The sequence below is a fragment of the Penicillium antarcticum genome (assembly GCF_028974205.1).
Source record: "Penicillium antarcticum strain IBT 31339 chromosome Unknown utg000002l_segment0_segment0, whole genome shotgun sequence".
NCBI classification, from domain to species: domain Eukaryota; kingdom Fungi; phylum Ascomycota; class Eurotiomycetes; order Eurotiales; family Aspergillaceae; genus Penicillium; species Penicillium antarcticum.
Genome location: NW_026695300.1, coordinates 2,857,216 through 2,873,872, shown reverse-complemented (window position 1 = coordinate 2,873,872; position 16,657 = coordinate 2,857,216). Strand labels below are relative to the sequence as shown.

At 48.7% G+C, this 16,657-nt stretch overlaps 8 protein-coding genes across 8 annotated transcripts; 4 read left to right on the top strand and 4 right to left on the bottom strand.

Annotated features, from left to right (window-relative positions):
• Nucleotides 1-1,431: 1,431 nt before the first annotated feature.
• Nucleotides 1,432-2,408, bottom strand: sho1 (osmosensor SHO1; the record flags this gene model as incomplete). Its single annotated transcript, XM_058460128.1, has 3 exons — nucleotides 1,432-2,079; nucleotides 2,131-2,289; nucleotides 2,340-2,408. 3 exons carry the CDS (start codon nucleotides 2,406-2,408, stop codon nucleotides 1,432-1,434), a joined length of 876 nt encoding a protein of 291 aa, XP_058323660.1.
• A 1,561-nt stretch (nucleotides 2,409-3,969) lies between these two features.
• On the bottom strand, nucleotides 3,970-4,794 carry N7508_002061 (putative nuclear distribution protein RO10; the record flags this gene model as incomplete). Its single annotated transcript, XM_058460127.1, has 2 exons — nucleotides 3,970-4,376; nucleotides 4,563-4,794. 2 exons carry the CDS (start codon nucleotides 4,792-4,794, stop codon nucleotides 3,970-3,972), a joined length of 639 nt encoding a protein of 212 aa, XP_058323659.1.
• A 362-nt stretch (nucleotides 4,795-5,156) lies between these two features.
• Nucleotides 5,157-7,811, bottom strand: N7508_002060 (ubiquitin-associated-like domain-containing protein; the record flags this gene model as incomplete). The annotated part of the gene is made up of 7 exons (XM_058460126.1): nucleotides 5,157-5,507; nucleotides 5,556-6,001; nucleotides 6,051-7,265; nucleotides 7,324-7,452; nucleotides 7,509-7,542; nucleotides 7,601-7,669; nucleotides 7,725-7,811. The coding sequence occupies 7 exons, from the start codon at nucleotides 7,809-7,811 to the stop codon at nucleotides 5,157-5,159; spliced, it is 2,331 nt and encodes a 776-aa protein (XP_058323658.1).
• Nucleotides 7,812-8,541: 730 nt separating this feature from the next.
• On the top strand, nucleotides 8,542-8,781 carry N7508_002059 (uncharacterized protein; the record flags this gene model as incomplete). Its single annotated transcript, XM_058460125.1, has 1 exon — nucleotides 8,542-8,781. One exon carries the CDS (start codon nucleotides 8,542-8,544, stop codon nucleotides 8,779-8,781), a length of 240 nt encoding a protein of 79 aa, XP_058323657.1.
• Nucleotides 8,782-9,262: 481 nt separating this feature from the next.
• N7508_002058 (SET domain protein) lies at nucleotides 9,263-9,535 on the top strand (the record flags this gene model as incomplete). The annotated part of the gene is made up of 2 exons (XM_058460124.1): nucleotides 9,263-9,343; nucleotides 9,377-9,535. The coding sequence occupies 2 exons, from the start codon at nucleotides 9,263-9,265 to the stop codon at nucleotides 9,533-9,535; spliced, it is 240 nt and encodes a 79-aa protein (XP_058323656.1).
• Nucleotides 9,536-10,403: 868 nt separating this feature from the next.
• Nucleotides 10,404-12,486, top strand: N7508_002057 (uncharacterized protein; the record flags this gene model as incomplete). Its single annotated transcript, XM_058460123.1, has 6 exons — nucleotides 10,404-10,423; nucleotides 10,632-10,779; nucleotides 10,832-10,867; nucleotides 10,918-11,964; nucleotides 12,023-12,302; nucleotides 12,359-12,486. 6 exons carry the CDS (start codon nucleotides 10,404-10,406, stop codon nucleotides 12,484-12,486), a joined length of 1,659 nt encoding a protein of 552 aa, XP_058323655.1.
• A 760-nt stretch (nucleotides 12,487-13,246) lies between these two features.
• N7508_002056 (uncharacterized protein) lies at nucleotides 13,247-13,955 on the bottom strand (the record flags this gene model as incomplete). The annotated part of the gene is made up of 2 exons (XM_058460122.1): nucleotides 13,247-13,701; nucleotides 13,814-13,955. 2 exons carry the CDS (start codon nucleotides 13,953-13,955, stop codon nucleotides 13,247-13,249), a joined length of 597 nt encoding a protein of 198 aa, XP_058323654.1.
• Nucleotides 13,956-14,241: 286 nt separating this feature from the next.
• N7508_002055 (spermidine synthase) lies at nucleotides 14,242-16,008 on the top strand (the record flags this gene model as incomplete). The annotated part of the gene is made up of 3 exons (XM_058460121.1): nucleotides 14,242-15,182; nucleotides 15,235-15,541; nucleotides 15,604-16,008. The coding sequence occupies 3 exons, from the start codon at nucleotides 14,242-14,244 to the stop codon at nucleotides 16,006-16,008; spliced, it is 1,653 nt and encodes a 550-aa protein (XP_058323653.1).
• Between the last annotated feature and the right edge of the window lie 649 nt (nucleotides 16,009-16,657).

Below are 16,657 nucleotides of genomic sequence, written 5' to 3'. Positions count from 1 at the left end.
ATAGGAAAGAGACCAGAAATAACAATACATAGGCGAAGTAACGGAAAAGACCAAGGAAGAAACTAAAGCTCGAGCAGACGATACAGCGGTGAATATCTAGACGCTGGACCCAGTTAGTATTGAGTTGTCATTCGGTGACTATTGGTTGTGCATTAGCACGGTTTTGTGATAATGGGCGTTATCTTTGCTTCGTCAGAGAAGACAGAACAAGAAGAGATCAGAGAAGATCGAGGCAGAGAGAGAGGATACAATACTAGATATCGATCTATGAACCTCATCTTCCCCAACCTAGACCCTTTTCCCCCGATATTTAAGACCAAATATTCCCATTTCAGTAAACCTCATTGGCAGAAAGACGAGATCCGGGCTTAGGGACTAGTACTAGAGGGGGTAATAGACGGAGAAGAGGTAGCTGTAGATGCATTAAGTAGCCTTTAGCGTTCATCCCCATGTTATTTTGATGTTGGCATAGTGTAGGCTTGATTTCTCCGATATACAAGGTAATTCCCTGTTTTTACTATCTCGTCTGGTCTGGACTGTTGATTGTTCCAGCGACTTTGAGTGGAGCTGTGGTGGGGTCGGAGGGGCTTGTGGGATGATAGATAACGGGTTTGGTATTGTGGGAGGTTTGTTTCATATTGCTATAAGTGAGCTTGACTTGTAGTTAAGCTTATGGGCTAGATTGTTTGATATATGGATTGGGCTACTATAGCCTTGGAACTCCGGCATTGTATAGTTGATATTGCCCCATAAGTCATTGTTCCTCATTGTTCAATTCTCCGGTGCACATACCACCCAACACGTGGCTAGCCATTAGACTTGACGTGTCTATTCCTTCAAACTTGCCATCACTTATAAGATGACGCTACTTTGATAGAGGTCTGTGGTTAATTCTATGGTTCTACACGTTACACAGTGGGGAACTGAACCGGGGTTGGGCTACTTCGAGCCACGGTTGCCCCCAAATTAGGGACTCGACCTTGAATATACACCCACGGTTGTTCTAGACTAGATTTTCTGTACGCGCGGATTTATCGAAAAGTAATGCATTGTGGTAGCACAGACCATGTATTCTTACTTTTCGCTCATGCAGAGAGCATAGCTTTAGATCAATCAATCCTAGCCAAGATATCCAACATGATGTAGTGAGAATTGCATCAGAACGACAAAAAGGAGCAAAAGGAAAGACTCGGGATAACCACCCGCTGTAAAACAAAAATCCAAGAAAAGCAACCCAGATCAAAAATACGTTCCAAGAAAAGAAAATAGACATGTAACAAAGGAGGCCATCAAGACATCACGTTAGGGGAACCAAAAAAATACACACACGTGTGGAGAGAGGATCCAAAGGGTATCAAGGGAAACGGAAACAGGTTTTGCGAAAGGGGAAGCGCGAAAAAGAAGAACAGACATCAACCGTACCAGCACTGATCACAGAAGGATCAAGTAGTTGGAGGGTGCAATGCCGGTGTCTCCGTTGGATTTCCGAGCCTGCCACCATCGGCCACTGACATCTGATACCTCGAGGATCTCGTGCTTGGCGAAGCTGATTTCATTCGCATCTTCGGGGTTGGCGTCGTATGAGTAGATCGCCTTCGCGCGGTAGGGGTAATCGGTGGGCTGGGGCACTTCGCCGGTTTCTTGTTCGCCGTTGTTGGGGACGCCGCTGGGTGTGCCGAAGCGAGGAGCGGAGGAGTTGCGTTCGGCGCCGGGCGCACCACCGGGGTAGCCGGACACGGGGGACGAGGTCTCAAAGCCACCTAGTTGGGCAGAGGTGTACATCTGCGGGGTGTTGTTGGTGGCCATGGTCTCGGGGCGGGCTCCGAATGCGCTGGACATAGGGCGACTACCGCGGTAGGATGGCTCTGCGGGCTGTTCCTTGTTCAGAGCGAAGGAGTCGATGAACCCGCGGTGCGAGGCTTGGGGGGTGGAGCCAAAGTAGAAGATCCAGACGATGATGACCATTGAGAGCAGGATAAAACCGGCACCCGCGGCTTGCATTGAGCCTTGGGCTTCGTATATGGTGTTGTTTGCGCTCAGCGATGTCAGAACGAGGCCACAGCCAAGGTATCCGACGATCTAGACAATGTCAGTATGGCCACGCAGGCTGCAATAGAGAGGCGGTCATACCGCGACGCCATAAACATGGCCGGTGTCAGTGCCAAAGGTCACAATCAGACCAATGATGACGCAGGCCATATAACTGTTGGCCCACCATGAGTAGTTGGGATACTTGGTGTCTTGCACATCGGCAATGATGGATGAAATGAATGCGATCAGCCACGCCAGCTAGAGTGTATGTTAGTAAGAATCGGCCGCATCGGAGGATCAGGACATACGATGGAGATGGAGATGGTGGCGAGGGCGAATGGATCGCCGAGGATGTTGCTGGGACGGAATTTGCCCATCTTGTGTGTATTCGGGGGCTTGTGGAACGAGGGTGTTGATGGGGTAACCATGAAAGATGTTGATGAAATGACAGGGCGATTGAATAGATGGAGAGTGGTGGTTCGGTTGTGGAAAGAGCGACTGAATGTCCGTGTTAGTGTCAAACTTCAAAGCGGGAAGTCGCGATCTTCAAGGGAGGCACGTACCTGAGACAAAAGTCCAAGTGGGTTCCAGGTATGGAAGAGGTAGAACAGAAGAACCCCTTGCAGAGGAAAACAGCACCAGGCTGGTAAAAAGGAAAGTGAAGAAACCGAGAAAAGAGTGGCGGGATTGAAATGAAAGAAAGAGGAGAAGAGTGGAAAAGGAGGAAAAGTGCCAGGTACAAGTGTGGAGCCCCAAACACACAGACGCGCCCCTGGGAATCGAGACTTGTTCGACTGATTTTATTTTATTATAGCCCGGATGTATAGTCAGTGAATATTTGAATCTCGTCTATTCTGTTAATTCCCCTGACTCGACCTCGTTGTGTTGTCTTGATCTATAAATATCGTCTTAGTCACCCACTAGTTCTTCGGATGACGAGGCCTTCTTTTCTCCATCCTCCATCCTTCAGGCTAACATAGACAATAACGTTATTCACATTCAGAGAACATGTCCATGTCTATACACAAACATTAAGGCTTAGGGCTCAATTCTTGACAGTGACCCATTGTGTTCTGGACCTCACTCCCTAATTTCCCGCAAACTTGCTCCACGACCCACCATGGAGTTGGCTCGACCCGATCGTCCTTGTGATTTCACGATGGGGCTCATTATGCCCTACGTGACCCTACCCATACATGGATATTTCCATCAACTATATGTTAACCCTGGGAGTACACATTATCCAAATCACTCGCAATCCAGCACGTTCACGTGTCGACCTGCTCGGCATGTGCGAACCCGTACTTTTGACGCATGTGCGTACGGACTACTACTGGACTGTAGAGTGGCCCGTTCTCTAACGTCCATATGAGGTATAAGGTATGGAATGTGATATGAGACCTAGATCAAGTCAAGGTTTTCCTATAAAGTCAATTGTTCTAACCACATAAATAAGATGTCTTTTGTGTCTAATGTGCTATAGACGCGGGGGGAAGAATCTGGGGTAAACTTGTACATTCTAGTTGACCTCATGGAATGAGAGTGATCATACGGACGATCTTCACACGCGAAAATGACGCACATAATCTAGTCCAGCAGATAGGTTGGATTTGCGGTAATCTATATCAGACGTATCAGATTCTCGGCGTGATCGAGCCGGTATCAGATAGTTGTTTTGCCCTAGGTTAGGGATTGCATCATATCTTGTTGAGATCTAACTCATGCATGTATTTGTAGATTCAAGGGCTGAGGGATTTTAGATTCCCTGTGTAATATTAGGATAGAATATCATTCGCCAAATCAGAGGATATCATAGAAAACAACAAGAATAACAAACAACACATCCTCCTCCAACATCATTCCTAATACAGGATAACTTGACCCTGTCTGCCACCGTACAACAAATCATATCACCAATCGACCACAAAACTGCAGAAGCTAAACCTCCCCCTCCCTCCTCTCCCTCAAAACCTCCCCACGCCTAACCTCCCTCTCAACATCTTCGAGTCTCCCCTCCCACTCAGCCCAACATTCTCCACTCCCAACAAGACCAACATCATACCAGCGCTGCAGGACCCGCGCACTCCTGACCCTCAGCTCAGAGATCGTAGCAGCCTGTTCAGCCTGCGTGCACGCAAGCCGGTCCAGCTGCGGTTGCAGCTCGATTAGGGCGGTGGAGCTTGCTGCGTCTGGGACTGGCAGGTCGTTTAGGGATGTGAGGCGGGAGGCGGTTTCTGGGAAAGCTGTTGCGTAGGAGAGGACTATTGAGGAGAGGGTTTGGGTTGTTAGGCCTTGGGGGATTTCGGTTGGGGGGGTTGTTTGGAAGAGGTCTGGGTTTTGGTCGTCTAGTTTGCGATGAGTATGTTAGCTTGTTTCGTTGTGGTTTCGAGATGGAGAATAATTGAATTTGAAGAAGGGATGGAAGAGAGAATGTAAAGAGTGTAGATTGCGTAGATGTCGTGTGGTATAGGGAGGTATTAGGTTGCTGATGAGTATGTGTTTTTAACACCCCGTTACAGCTCTCCACTTACGTAATTGAAGAACATCTCGCACAGCTGGAACACTCCGGCTCAGCTTCTCAAGTTCCCTTTCTAGACGCGCGAGCTTGCGGGAGACTGTCTCGTCGAGAGAGGCCGGCTTCTCGGGCGCGGTTGGGACGCCTGTCCAGTCTGTGGCGCCGGTGAGGAGGTAAGTGAGGCGGCGCAGGCGTGCCTCGAGGAGTTCAATTGTAGCCCCTGCTACTGCGTCGCTTTCGAGTGTCATTGTATATGGGGATCAGTTGGTGGATTGAGTTGGGGAGCTTGTTGAGTAAATGTTGGAGCTTGATGGAGTTAATGCAAACAGGGCAAAATGTGGGGACGTGATAAACACTGATCTATGCCGTTGCTCTATAGATTTCTTGTGTTTATTTATTCTAAAGTTTTACACTGAGGAATGAATTCACTCTCAGATCATTGTGGATTGAATGTGACGCTTGAAAAATCTGATTGTATTGTTTACATCTGAAGGCTAGTAGATCTGTAGTCTCCTTGCTCTGTCCATAGATAGCTTGAGGAAATGTCGCTCAAACTGATGCAGCTGTCTGTGTCGTAGATTCATCATTCATGTAGGGGTTCCAAGTATGGCTACGCATGCTCGACATGGTCAGTCATTTCTTCGTCGTGCGCAGACTTCCGCTCCGGATCAATCTGCAATGTATTCGGCGGAGAGTTCTTGGTAGTGCCCTTGCTCAGGAGGCTGCCACCATCCCTCTGCTGCATCTCTTGCCTGGGTCCTGGCTCGTCGTCGAATCCAGAAACCTCGTAGTCAAAGACATTAACTTGCTGGCGCTTCTCGGTCATCTCTGGTTGCTCGCTGTGTTGAGCTTCAGTACTGCTGGGTACCGCCCAGGGATCTTCTTCTTGGTCACTGTTAATGATTGTGGCGGTCTGATCGAATTCAGCCTCGAAAGCGTCATTGTCTCTGTTGACGAAGGCCTGTTCTCGGTTAGCTTCAAGTCGGACATATGACATTGCGCATCTTACCTGAAGTTGAGACGGCGCAGGGTCGACCGGCGCCTTCATAGCATTCTCGCTTGCATAAACAAGTAACACAGATCTCCACTCATCACGGGCGGCTTGGAGAACTTCATTCTCTTGGACCTTTGAGACGCTGTAGCCAACAACATCTCCATTCTGGGGTGCCGTGTTGTCTCCCTTGGCTTTCCGTTTCTCTGCTTGCCCGGTCTTTCCATCCTCCGTGGAGTAGCTGATGCGCCACCACTGTTCTCCGCTCTCCTCTTCCATATCCATTAGGTCTGGGGAGCCCGCCTTTGCATTAGAAAGAACATAGGTGACGTGTGGTTCAGTGCATACGCCTCGTAGTGTGTATTTGTATGAAGGGGGCTCGGAGGGCGATTCAGAAGGTTCAGTGAGTGTTTTGGCGATCTCGCGGAGAGATGCCACAGCCTTCTCCTTACTAATCTCTAACTCTGTTCAATGTTAGATAAAGTGCTTACATGATGGCGATAGCGGACTTACCTTGGATTTTCTCTTCGATCTTGGCGGCAATCGCTCTCAATTGTTCAGCGACTTGCTTCACATCCACACCCGCCTCCTGGGCACGAGCAGCATTGTTTGAACCCTCCAGCACCACCACAGGAGCAGCCGCTGCTGCTCTCTCGAGCAACTCTTTGACTGTCATCTTACCCACAGGATTCTTTGGGAAAGTGTAATGGCGTATGAGTTTCTCCAGTTTCAGAATGTCGCGCTGAATCTGCTGTCGCTTCAAGCGAAGTTCGCGAGCGGTTTCACGACAGCTGCTGAGATACCGATCCGCGTAAAAAGTAGCAGGAATGTTCACATCCACAGCGTTTGGTCTTTGCAGACAGTCAAGCTTGATGCATAGTACCTCTGCTATGTTTTCAATCCAGATATTTTCAAGCTCTTCCTCTGGTCCCTCGTTCCATAAAGCTCTATCGATGACCTCATATAGACTCTGGCCATGGTCTGGTTCAACGGGAATTTCGAAAGTAAAAAGATCTTTGGTGGCAGGCTCATCGTAGTCATGGGATTGTTGCTTGAATGCATGTGACGTGAAAATAGCTGCAAGCTGATTGTCAGGGTCGGCTCGAATGGCGGCGCTGTGCCATGCTTCCAGGAACCTTGTGACTATCTCCTCTGAGTCGGCGGATAACAGAGAGAGACTCCGGATTCTTGCCAAGCTGTCGCTGCTCCCAAAGGATCGCTTTGTGGAATCCATAAAGGCCATTAGTCGCTGCGCTTCATGAATGACGTCGTCCCAGTCGGCGTCTCGATTGTCATCGTTCACTGTGACGATCTTGGGTAGATTAATAGACTGCCCATTCCACCACTGTGGCTCATGTCCGTAGTCAAACAGCGGTTTCTTTCTAAAAAGTAGCGCCTCGCGGGCGAGAGGAATCTCGTGGATAATGGTCAAAAATCCACCTATGTAGAGACCATCTTGGGTTGGGCGTATGAACGCAGGCTCACCCTGGCCTCTCCTGCGGTCTTCCGGTTCGGGTCCGAGTGTGAACTCTTCAGAGGTGGTATTGAATAAAGTCATTGCCCAGTCACCTTCCTCGTAGTGATCCCGAGTTGCCTTGCCGAATTGGGGCTGGCTGCTCGATGTCACGCCGACTTCCTGCTGCCCCAGGCCGGCGTTCAACGACATGGCTACTGCCTGTTGTAGTTCCTTTTCTTCGCGCTCCGCCAGGCTTAGACCCTGCCCGGTACCTAATATGCCCTCAAATCAGTATTTTCCCTGTGCTAATCACGACTAATGCACTGATACCTTGTTGAGCCGTTGCCCCAGGAACAGTTTTCTTATCTGTATCGTTCATGTTCATTCGAGAAGGTGGACGCGAGGGTGGTGCTGTTGCGGGTATTGGGGGCGCATTGTCCTGTTGGTCAAAATCCCACGCTGAGGCAGGGTCTATCAGTTCTAGATCTGATCTCATAAAAGAGGTGCATGCTTACTGAGAGTCCGTTTGTCATTGTGGTAGCTATCAGCCTATTCAGAATGTCAGGTCGGACTCAGGAGATAATGCGCCATCGCGATGGAAGTTTACCTTTGGATGAGGGCCGGTGGGATCTTCAAAGTACGCGTTGATGGCTTTCTGTGAGTCGAGGTTATGAGCCTGAAACCATGTTAGCTGTCATAGTGCCGAGTGTAAGCCGAGTCCAAGCTCTGACCTTCAGAAAGTTGATGGCTTGCTCGCGCGTCGTGCTCGTGAAGCTGACAAAGTTCGCGATGGCGTCCTCGCTGGGTTCGGAAGCCATGTTGCAACGATATTGAGGGGACAAAGAGACAAAGAAAGGTTGAAAGAGGGAAGATTGTCACATCGGAGCTTCCCCACCACATGACGCCAAGCGTTCCGCTATTTTTGACCCTTTGACCCTATCGCTTTATACTTCTCTTCTTCTTCTTCTTCTTCTTTCAAATACTCCACCATTTTCATTCAGCTATGAAACGCGCTTCAACTCTACCACTTGTCGCATCGCGAGTTCACGTCCAAAAATATATGCGCTTTACTATCCTTCCCAACCATAATTTCTTCCTACTGGCCACGGCCCTCTGGTTTCCAGGACAAAGCATTGCTTCCTAGTGCATTACATATGTGCTGTATGAGATTCAAACTGATAAGTTATAAATACTCTCCTTTGTCGAAGTACAGCCCTTCATTGATCCCTGTTCAGTCCTGCAGCAACGACGGTTTTTCTATACTTGTATCGAATTTCTGTCACTGATAGATCCAATTTAGTTCAAAATGGCCATCAAGATCCCTGTGACTGATAGGGTCCTCAGATCAGCGAGACAGCTTGCCGCTCTCAATTTATTTGCCGTGGTTAAGCCAAATGCCATTCCCCAACCAAAGGCTGTAGAGATAAAAGGCCGCGAGGAAGGATAGTGAGGAATCTATGTCACGGAGCTTGACAGACCTGCCAGAGCTTGATTGTTCCCCAGCCAGGCCCTAAAGGCCGACTGAAGCCGACCTACAAAAGCGAACAAATGCCGACGCTCTCAGGAATTCTGTCAACCATGTACTTTGATATCAACAGCTTGCTAATCTTCCAGAACATTGTACAAAACGTGCCAGATTATGTGGTCATGACAGTCTGGCAGAACCAGATCGACGATACCAAAGATGTCGTTCACCCCGAAGTATTAACCGCCGTCGAGAAATACCAGAAACTTGAGAATGCCGCCGCAGACAAAGAAAACGGCCTCAACAGACTGTATCAGTTGTAGAAGCATATGGATGGAAACTCTTTTCAATTTGTCTCCATGCCGAATCATTCCGCAGAGCATTCAGAAATACTCCGGACAGGCTCTGGAATGCACTGTTCTTGATTATTGGCGAGAACCAGCTCAGTCTCAACGGCCTTGCAATTTCCCGTCAGTGTCAGTGGTGCGACTCTCTCGAATATGTTCGCCTGACAATCAAAAGCATTAAAGTCTTGCCACCCTTGGAGGACGTACTCTCCGATGTGCCTACATGGGGATTTGAGATCAATCACCCACATGATGTTGCCACTATACTCGACGGCGAAGTGCAAAAAATATGCTTTGACGGTAAACCCCAGACCGTCATCTACGAACATGAGTGGGACTTCAAGAGATAGGGTTGCCCAGATTCTACGCTCCGAAGCTCGCTCACCCAGGATACCAAGTTGTGTTCTGTTTCAGCGAATAACCCTGCTCCTGTCGTTTGGTGCTCCTGGCAGGAGGGATGGTTGAGTTGAGGGAATACCCAGGGAAGAATATTGGCGTTCGTGCGCTAGCTAATTTCCAACGGGAGGACATTCTGGACGTGATTATTGGGAAGACATATCCAATTACTTAGTTCTCTGATGACGGCCGTGATCAGTGTTATCCTCTCACTCAATTTCCCAACGAGAATGCAAATGCTGGTGGTGTTGCAGAGATTCTTCCTCACTTCAAGGTCAACTGGACTCGGTCTGTCAATCACTCGTGCCAGCCTTCATGTTCTCCAAAATCTTGATGGTTGGTGTTAGGGGACATGGTAGAGCCAATTTGTCCTCAATCACATGACCGTGGGTGTATTATCGAAATATCAAACCCATTTGGGCCCCCCAAGTTCGGGAAGCAGAAACTTATATCTACAAGGGGTTTGATCAGGCTGGTTGGTTGTGGATTCCACATAATGTTGCCATGGAAGGGGTACGTCAGTGTTTAGCAGATTTAATAGAAGGGAAAGTTTGACAGAAAGAAAGAACATCAACTAGTCCGTGGGAGGTGTAGTTGCTCAAAACTATATTCCCACAAGAAGGTGCCTCGGCAGTCAAATGAGCAGAAGAACAACGCGCTTGCTTGTCTTTGGCATCTTTGACAACTGGTATAGATCGACATGAATCAAAAGTAGCAATTCATAACAGACGCTATGTTGTCAGTTATCTTTGTGGTAACATTGATGTCCTATCTGACTGTTTCCATGCAGGTTCCTAGTACCCGAGCACTGTAGTTGGAGTTCATGATTTATTTTGACTTGTCACCTCGGCGGGACCCGACCCCCGCACGAGCAAACTGCGGGGAAAGCTTCACTTCCCATTTTCAACTTCCTTCAACTCACTGGTTTGGTCTGTTTTGCACTTGATTTTGTTCTGAACCGATACAACTGTGCATTGTACAGCTCCTCATATCAACATCGTCTTACACTCTCCTGGCCATCCCTACGAACTATGCTGCTGCCGTGATCACAAGCTAAGACCGGGATACGAATATGGGATGCAGCAGGGTTCTTGTAGGCTTAGGCTCCAGAGCTCGCGTCAATTGTCGGGGCTTTATATTTGGAGGAAATAGACTCCTCCACCCAGTGTCATTGACCAAGAGAGGAATACTAACCGAGAGCTATGCTCGAGGGCCATCAAGTGTAGGTCACCACAACTCGGGATTAATCCTGGGTACCACCTTCTCCCAGTTCACTTCTGATTGATTGCTCCAATATAGCCCCCCTTGATTGAGTCTACAGTCGGAGAACACTTCGCAAGGGTTGTGGCAGAATGCGGGGATAGAACAGCGTGAGCATTGGTCTACACTCTTGAGAATTGAGAATCGAATTCACTAAAAATTACGGCTAGTATCATTTCAAAGCATCAAAATGACCGAGCCACCTATGCCTCTCTAGACACCAGGAGCAATGCGCTCGCTCGAGGGCTCGAGTCAGTGGGTGTACGCAAGGGAGAGCGGGTTGGAGTCATGCTCGGCAACTCTATGGAATACGCGGTGGTATGGCCATTCAGAATATAATTGGGAGACAGATACTTATGGTGATGATCAGGCAACATACGCACTATTCAAACTCGGTGCCATTCTGGTAGGTCAGTCCGCCGTCTCACGCAACGATCAAGTCTGAAAACGCGCCAGGTCCCCCTCAATCCCTCGTTCAATGCCACACAGGTAATCGCCGCACTGGGTCATCTCGAATCGAGCCATCTCATTATCAGCGCAGAGTCAAATCTTCCGCGAAAAGAACCTCGAAGTAACATGCCCTTACTTCAGGAACTCATTGTGGATCTTTTCAGCTCGAGGATAGAGTCGTCTCTGGTTCCCTCATTAAAGCAGGTCATTCTTGTCGATAACTCTGAAGGTCGCGTGGATGTATCTTCTTACAAAAGCATAACGCCATACACATCTATCATGTCCCAGATCGCTGCAGATGGGCGCTCACTTCCTCCCCAAAACCTGTCAACGCACGATATTGTGAACATCCAGTTTACATCAGGAACAACAGCAATGCCAAAAGCAGCTTGTCTCAGTCACCACTCTATTCTGAACAATGGTTCTCAGATTGGTGACCGTATGCTTCTCACCCCAAATGACATTGTCTGCTGCCCCCCACCACTATTCCATTGCTTCGGATGCATATTGGGATATATGGCAACAGCAACACACGGCTCAGCTATTGTTTTCCCAAGTGAATCATTCAATGCACGTGCGGCATTGGAGGCAGTCCAAGAAGAACAATGCACAGCCTTGTACGGTGTCCCAACGATGTTCCTCGAGGAGCTCAGCTTGATCGAGAAAGGAGAGGTCTCACATGAAGGATTCCAGCATCTTCGGACCGGTATCGCTGCTGGAAGCAGCATCCCAGCTGAATTAATGAAGAAGCTACACAAGGTGCTGAACCTCACCGAGTTGACAATCTGCTATGGAATGACGGAGACCAGCCCCGTATCGGCCATGACTACTACAGATGATCCGCTTGACAAGCGAATCACCTCTGTCGGGAAACTCATGCCGCATGTTGAGGCTAAGATTGTGAATCCTGTAGATAACATTAGTACCCTGCCTATTGGGGCTCGGGGTGAGTTGGTTGTGAACGGATACTTGCTCATGAAGGAGTATTGGAACGATCCTGAGAAGACAGCGGAGGTTATGATTCCGGACGCGGGTGGGAAATTATGGATGCATGTAAGTTCAAGTTGCCCTTCTTTTGGTCAGGCTGTTCCTCCTAACCTCAAAATTCCAGACTGGCGATGAAGCTTCCATGTCAGCAGATGGATACATCACCATCACGGGCCGGATAAAAGATCTCATTATCCGTGGTGGTGAGAACATCCACCCCCTAGAAATTGAGAACTGTCTGCTCGCCAACTCCGATGTTGCCGATGTATCGGTTGTTGGTGTTCCCGACGCGCGATATGGTGAGGCTGTGGCTGCGTTTGTGATTGCTCGTGATCATAGCATGAACAAAGTTGCCGCCGAGGATATTCAGCAATGGGTCCGTGATAAACTCAGTAATCATCTCGGTGAGTTTCCCCGATGTAGTCCCTAGCACCTAACCTATAATGCTGATACTGTTCAGTTCCGAAATATGTCTTCTTCTTGGGTCCTTCGGAGCCTTTCCCCAAGACGGCAAGTGGAAAGATCCAAAAGTTCAAGCTCAGACAGAAGGCTCTTGAGATTTTGGCCCTCAAGGCGGCGACTGCATAAATGCTTTGTTTGGATAATGAGGCTGTCTTCGGTGTATAAGTACCGGGTGTACATATGACCCCCAGAGTTATGGCGACGCACCTTCGGCTCTATCCCAGCTAGCATCTTTGATACAACCGCACTTTGTCCCTCAGTCTGGTCAAATAGAATTGTCGTGCAACATGATGCATACAGTACGGATTATTGGGCATCAATTTCTCATGAGCCATGGTGACTTGCACCGTATTACCTTTGGGATTTGTCAGTGATCTAGACAAGAGACAAGAATAAGGAGATATAGCGATCCGGTAATCCCGACAACAAACGCATCATTGAAAGCTGATATGCAGCCAGTTGTGTACATCAATGCTCAACCGTCACGTAGATGATTTTGCTTCTTTGAGAATTCTGTAAGTAAGCCCCCTCTCTTTAAGCCCTTCAATAACTCTTTTCCACTTATAGTAATCCGGTATTGACAAATTATAACTACCACAAATACAGCGAACCGAAAAGAGAAGCTACTATATATCAAACTAATCAAAAGAGGGAAAAACGATAAGCAAAGGAGTCGTCGACGGGCTAGATATCGAAGGTAGCGTTGTAATCCTTCAAATAGGCACTTTTGTGAAGAGATAATTATGTATTTTCCAATTGCAAATGCCAAAATAATGTGCCGCGCGGGTATATTATGAAAGTAATCGTGGCCGGCACCATACAAAGCGAAGGAGCGCACCTTTGGTGTTTCTTTCAGAAGCCAAAGGTCGCACCAGTTCTTCTGGTGCTAGAAATCCTGGATTCCCGTTTCACCCTGAAGACTCGAGCGGGCATCCTCCCCGCGGGTATTATCAACAACCCACTCAGGTTCCTCATCCTCAAAATACTCATTCTGCTTATCAGACCAGTCATCCAGCTCATCATTATCATCGACAGTCTTATAGTCAAAATCAGAGTCATGTCCTTGCACGAAGCGCAACCCCATCTCCCACTGCCAGCGCCGCTCGCCTTCTTCCTTGTTGGGGGGTATTTCATCACGGTCTTCTGCAAGAATCTCCCCATCCGGGCCACGGGTGTAGCTCATCTCCGCATTAGGATTTGGATGTGCGATTGCATCAATCCTGGCTTCAGATCGCAAGAGGTCCGCCTGTAGGATACCCGAGAACCCCTTCGCGCGCCCTGCTTCTTCTCTTTCCTGCGGCGTCTGGAATCGGCGGATTAGGCGATCGTATAGTAACGGGTCTGTAGAGAAGTCGGGCAAGATTAGTACTGGGTTTTTGCTGCTTTTTGTTTGCTTCGCCCGCGATAGATTCAAGCCAAGTGTATCAGCTGGCAATGGGAAGAGCAGGCGGACCGGCTAGCTCGAGCTCCGCCGAGAAGTATTCTGGGTGCAGGTCCAGATACCGCTTGCGACGGTTTTTGACTGTGACAGCATGGCTATAAGTGCTGGTTTCGCCTTTGGCTGTGAACCCCGAATCCATAGGGAAAAGTGGCATCTTGGTGTGTTTCAGAAAGTGGAGGGGAGATGAAGTTGGGAACGCGGAATTCGGCGGCAAAAGAGCTTCTCTCCGTAACTTTCTTCCACTTTTGACATTGTTTTCGTGGCTGGTCTGAACGTGTAAGTCAATGATTCATTTCCAATTGTTTGGAGCTTCTTGAGCTTTGAATGTCTCTTGTAGCGAGAACAGGCCACAGTTGCAGGTGCTAATAAGCTCGCAGATGCGCTATCTTGACTGATTCCGCGCTTGCCACCAACATCCATAGCTGCATCAGCTGGAAATCATGCCTTCTGTCGAAGAGTTCATGCAGCAGGTCGATCGCCGGCGAGTTGGCTCCGGCGTGGCCTTGCTGGTTATTCTCGCTTTTTACTCACCCCTTTCCAAGCTGATTCTATCTCCAACTTATGGATCCTTGCCTGCTGAAATCTTCCATGCCTATGGAGTCGCCATCTTTGGCGGAGCCGGATGGTTTTTGAAAGACTTTATTATCAGGCGTCTGGGTCGTGCTGGTGGCTACCTGCTCCCCGTGTTGGCGTTCTGGGTTCCAACTCTCCAGTATTTCATGAAGCAGAAGAGCTCCTCATTGGGCAACCCACTCGGTCCGGTCATCACGGAGCTGTGTGGCTATTATCCTCTGGTACTCCTCACAGTAGCCTATGCCGGGAAGCAAATCCAAAGGGGTTTAAGACTCGAGTCGCATGGCGATTTGGTGGCTGAGCACGTTCCCCTGCTGGGCACCTACGTATTCTATTCATTTGGCGATCACTTTGCGAACATTATATTGCACTGGATCGTCGGCACTACCTTTTTGTTTACCAGGGTTGGAATGCAAATGATCCTTGCGGTCTGTTATTCTGCACTCCTTCCGTCCAAGTTGCTGGTTCTAGCCATTCCTTCTGTGGTCTTTTCTTTTACCTCGAACGTGCACTTTGCTGGAATTAATGGCGTGAACTCTGCCATTGAGCACGAAGGGTACTCCCTTGTGGCACGTCATGAATCCACCACCGGCTACATCTCTGTGTTGGACAACCACAATGATGGATTCCGTGTGATGCGCTGCGACCACAGCCTTCTCGGTGGACAGTGGACCAAGCTGCCTTCAAGCTACCGCCCCGAGGTGGAGGATCCTATCTACGCCATTTTTGCTATGCTCGAGGCTGTCCGTTTAGTTGAGCCGGACCATGGCGTTTCCCGCGTCGATGCCGATAGCAAGGCGCTGGTCATGTAAGAATCCCCCAGCAGATATCAAAAGCTACAAAAACTAACCGATAAACAGTGGACTTGGTATTGGCACAACTCCTGCCGCACTCATCAAGCACGGTATTGAGACTACTATCGTTGAAATCGACCCTACCGTGCACAAGTACGCAGTTGAATATTTCAATCTCCCACGGAACCACATCCCTATCATCCAAGATGCCGTCAAATACGTCAAGAAAGCTCAATCTGCCCCTAAGCCAATCCAGTACGACTACATCGTCCACGATGTTTTCACCGGTGGAGCCGAGCCTGCCGAACTATTCACCTATGAATTCCTCGAGGGCCTCGAGGCGCTTCTCAAGGACGACGGTGTCATTGCCATTGTAAGACCAACCAAACCATACATGCTACCGTAGAACAATCATTGCTAACAAATCAAACCCAGAACTACGCCGGGGATCTTACCCTCTACCCAACCGGCCTGGTAGTCCGTACCATCCAACACGTCTTCCCATCATGCCGTATCTTCCGCGAACAAGCACCAGTCGGATCTGACGAGAACTCTGATTTCACCAACATGGTCTTGTTCTGCAAGAAGAGTGCTGGCACCCCCCTTCGCTTCCGTGACCCTGTCCAGGCGGACTTCCTGCGCAGCAAGTCTCGTGAAAGCTACCTCGTTCCTAAGCATGAGCTTGACCCTGCTATCTTTGCGTCTTACCCCAAGACTGGTAGAGCCTACTTGTGGGAGAAGGAGGTTGGTAGATTGCACAAGTATCAGGACCGCAGTGCTTTGGAGCACTGGGGCATTATGCGGAAGGTTCTGCCTGATGCTGTTTGGGAGAACTGGTGATCTATTCGCTTACTACTTTTTGCCAAAAGTTGAAGGCGGGCAAATGTTTTTACTTCTATATTGTATGTCTTTATTATAGAAAATGGATCGTCTCAAACCAGCTCGATGACGCTCGGGATGGAACATCTTTTTAAAGCACGAGATAGTGATCTTCATTAGCTGCGGTTATACCCGTGAAAGCCTATGTCATTCTTCGTATCATATACCTTTGCTGGGTGAGGCTTGCCAATCTCAACCGCCACTTACCTTTTTATGAAAACGCCCAAATTCAGGCTCATAAACTCCAACTCTTAGTTTTTTTTCCAATGTGTCAGCTTTGTAGAAAACTTGAATATAAACCCATGAAAATGGAGAACCATGGAATGAGAACCTGCGTTCGTATTCTCCAGGTCTCTCCCGAGGTCGATATAGAGCGGAAATGACGACACCCGTGCAGATGACATTCACAGCTCCCCTAGGTTTCGCTCAAACAGTCGTCGAACCTGTCCTGCGCGTCACGGTACTAGAAAAAAAAGCCACTTGATAGGTCATGATCTAGAGGAGCTTGTTTTTCCACATATATGAGCTCCTCATAATGTCGTCACTGGAGATCTATACGCCCGGTCTTATACGAGTTTTATCGAGGCAAAACATGGCTGGGAGGCATATA